Genomic DNA, 3,181 nt, shown 5'->3' with positions numbered 1-3,181 from the left:
GGGCTGTGCGCTGCCCCTGCCTGTACCGCAGGGCTGGGGGGCACTGGGTGTGAGCGGGTGGGGAGCCAGTGGGAGAACAGGGCCCACACCGGTGTCCCAGGGCCAGTGCTGGTGGGGCCCAGAACAGGGTGGCAGGAGCGCAGGGTCCCAGATGGCACAGGCTCTGTGGAGCCAGGCCAGCTCCCCCCTCCCTGCTGGTGCAGCCCAGCCTGGCTCCACAGACCCCTGCCTGTCTGCCCCACTGGTGCTGGCCCTGGGACATTGGTCCCAAGACATTAGGACACTGGTCCCAAGATGGTGACCAGGGGGCGGGGCACCTGTCAAAGGGCGGAGCTACCCATGCAGCCCTCGACAGCCTGCCAAAACTGGGTAAGTGGCACTCCGCCCAAAATAATTTCCCGCCCCTGTGCTAATGGTATCTAAGCAACTGCTTAGCATGATAATACTGATGGATTTTTTTGTATGCTTTTGGGTGTTACAGATTGCTGTGGATATTAAAGCAGCAAAGCGAGAACTGAAGAAAGCCAGAACTGTCTTACAAATGGATGAGCTCAAATGCCGCAAACGTGTTTTGAGAAGGTTGGGTTTTGCCACGTCCTCTGATGTCATAGAGTTGAAAGGAAGGGTTGCTTGTGAAATCAGCAGGTAACTGGTTACTGTGGAAAATGTATAATGTCTTGCATGTGTATGTTGCTGTGTCTCCACTGGTGTTTGTGTTCCATTTCTAATATTCACAGCATCAATGATATTCACAGCATCATATCCAGTGCCATGTAAGGGAGTGTTTTGGCTGGCTTCCATCTAGTTGCCTTTGGTTCACCAGCCTGATGACCCAGATGTACCCATTAACAGTTGGGTCAGAGTGCAGAATGAGGCTCAAATTTACACCTTTGGATTTGTAGTGAAACTCTCTAACCATCCCACTGTGCCTTTTGACAGCACTGCAGAACACCTTGCGTTTCTGTACCCACCTGCCTTGTTTCCTTATTCTAGCATTGTCCGTAAACTCTTCACTGTGACAGTAGTTGTCAGTTAGTGATAAAGACACTACTGGAGACTACAAACTGATGCTAAATGGCACAGAAATAACAGTGTAGTGGTGCATTTTATTTTATTGAGGTAATGTGTTTGGTAGATGTATACTGCATTATGTTTATTTCCCCAAAAAAAAGATTGTATTTGAAATTATTTAAAATGCCTTGGAAAATTAGGGTTGTTTTTATACAAGTGGCTGCATTCCTAATAATTTTTAATTCTTAAGTACCAGTTGAGTTCTTTTCATTGTACTTACTGCTGTAGTATTATTTGCTCTTTTATGTGCGCTCCCAGGAAATGTTGCCTAAATTATTTGTTGTTTTCCAGATTCGTTTTATGATTACACCCCATAATATAGCAGAATTAAACTGTTTACAAAAGTTGGCCTGTAATTTATAAAAGCCTGGACTTTCATGTCATTTAGGAATTTACATTTTGCTTTCATCATGTATTTACCCAGAAAAAGCCTGAAAAATATATAACAGAAGTTTTAGGATATGCCCAATCCAAAGAAAAATCTCATAATTATCTGCCCAACTGGTGGCATTATTATTTGTATCAATATGAGTTTAGATTTTATAAATACATAGAACTCAAGTTCCTATTCCCTTTAATTTCTTGAAAATACAAGTTGTTAGCCATCTCATCTCCAACAACTACAATCCTAGTTTCCCAATCCCTTATAAAGTAAGCATTCTAACCCTTTTATTATTTTGTTTCTTTTTTCTGAATCTTTCATCAATCTCGTTGATGTCCTATCTGTAGAAACCATAACAGAAGTTGGGCTTAGCTATCTAACATTTCTCTTTTAAGATAGATGAGAGTTAATGAGAGATTTATCTTTACAGTTCAGTAAATCTTTCTAAAGTTAAAGGAATCTATGCATCTCTTCTTTCTTCTCTCCTTTCCCCCAGAAATAAAAAATAAATGTTCATTTTCAGTATACCAGTAAAATGACAGAAATAATAAGCCATTCTCTCTTGTCTAAATGTTATGCAAAATGAATTGATAATGGATAGCATTACCTACTTTTTAACCGGTCTTTTATCTGCTTCATTCTCTTCTTTTCCCATTAGTGCTGATGAACTGCTCCTGACAGAAATGATGTTTAATGGGCTCTTCAATGACTTATCTGCAGAACAAGCAACTGCATTACTAAGCTGTTTTGTATTCCAGGAAAATGTGAGTTACTTTCCAGTAGTGAGAAATCTTGGATTTGTTTCTCCAAGAGCTGTTGTAGAAAAACCCCAAATTCACATCCTGTAAACCTTAGGGCCCTACTGAAAACACATTCCCAGGTTTCTACTTCCAGACTGTTCAGTACAACTGAGACTAAGCTTTAAGGCTCAGTTTCTGAGCTCTTTTGCAACAACCACAGGATTCACTAGGGAGCATGTTGCATTTTACCTGTATTTCTCGTAAATTCTCTCAGGTACCACAAAGACAGCAGGATAATTGGAGTTTATTAGTATGAAAGAACTAGAGTGTTAGTAAAAGAAAATCCTCTGGGAGAGGTGTATCAAGTATGATTTACTGGCAGAAGGTGCTAGGCAACTAAAACTCCAGTGAGGGAGAAGCAAGAAAACCATTCTAGGACTAGGTAATGGTGTGGTGAAGAGCAATACGGTGATGGTTGCAATCCTTGTTCCACAAACTAAGCTAGTAACGTATTAGGTTCTGTTACAATGAACAGTGCAAACTAACAAAATAATATCTCATATAGAGAACGTCAGGTTACATCTGAACTATTGTGGCCTATGTTGTTTACTGAGCATTTTTCCCAAGGTGTCTAAAAACAAGGGGAAAGTGCAGGAAGACAGCAATGTCTTGGAGTAGTAATTGTGTCCTAATTTTAAAAAGCCAGCTGGCAAGTTGTGTTGTTTCTCTGGTTTTGATTCTTTTCCTGTTCAAAGAAACAGGAAAAGAAACGTGTTCTTCCACGCTAGCAGGGAGTGAGAGATTGCAGAGGGATCTGGATAGGTTACAGGGGTGGGCTAACAGGAACAGGATGCATTTCAATACGGACAAGTGCAGGGTGCTGCACTTGGGCAGTAGGAACCAGCAGCACACTTACACAATGGGGAACTCCCTACTTGAGAGCACGGAGGCAGAAAGAGATCTTGGAGTCATTATTGACTCCAAGATG

At 41.6% G+C, this 3,181-nt stretch overlaps 1 protein-coding gene across 1 annotated transcript in view; it reads left to right on the top strand.

The window, feature by feature from the left end:
• SKIV2L2 (Ski2 like RNA helicase 2) overlaps nucleotides 1-3,181 on the top strand; it is a 141,353-nt gene that overhangs the window by 119,386 nt on the left and 18,786 nt on the right. The window contains exons 22-23 of the mRNA XM_019517860.1: nucleotides 482-645; nucleotides 2,112-2,217. Coding sequence (XP_019373405.1) covers nucleotides 482-645; nucleotides 2,112-2,217 — 270 coding nt within the window. The remainder of the gene's footprint in view (nucleotides 1-481; nucleotides 646-2,111; nucleotides 2,218-3,181) is intronic.

Source organism: Gavialis gangeticus, unplaced genomic scaffold (assembly GCF_001723915.1).
Source record: "Gavialis gangeticus isolate Ggan-Ray unplaced genomic scaffold, GavGan_comp1, whole genome shotgun sequence".
NCBI lineage: Eukaryota > Metazoa > Chordata > Crocodylia > Gavialidae > Gavialis > Gavialis gangeticus.
The sequence above is the reverse complement of the archived record's forward strand: the minus strand, read 5'-3'. Positions and strand labels throughout refer to the sequence as shown.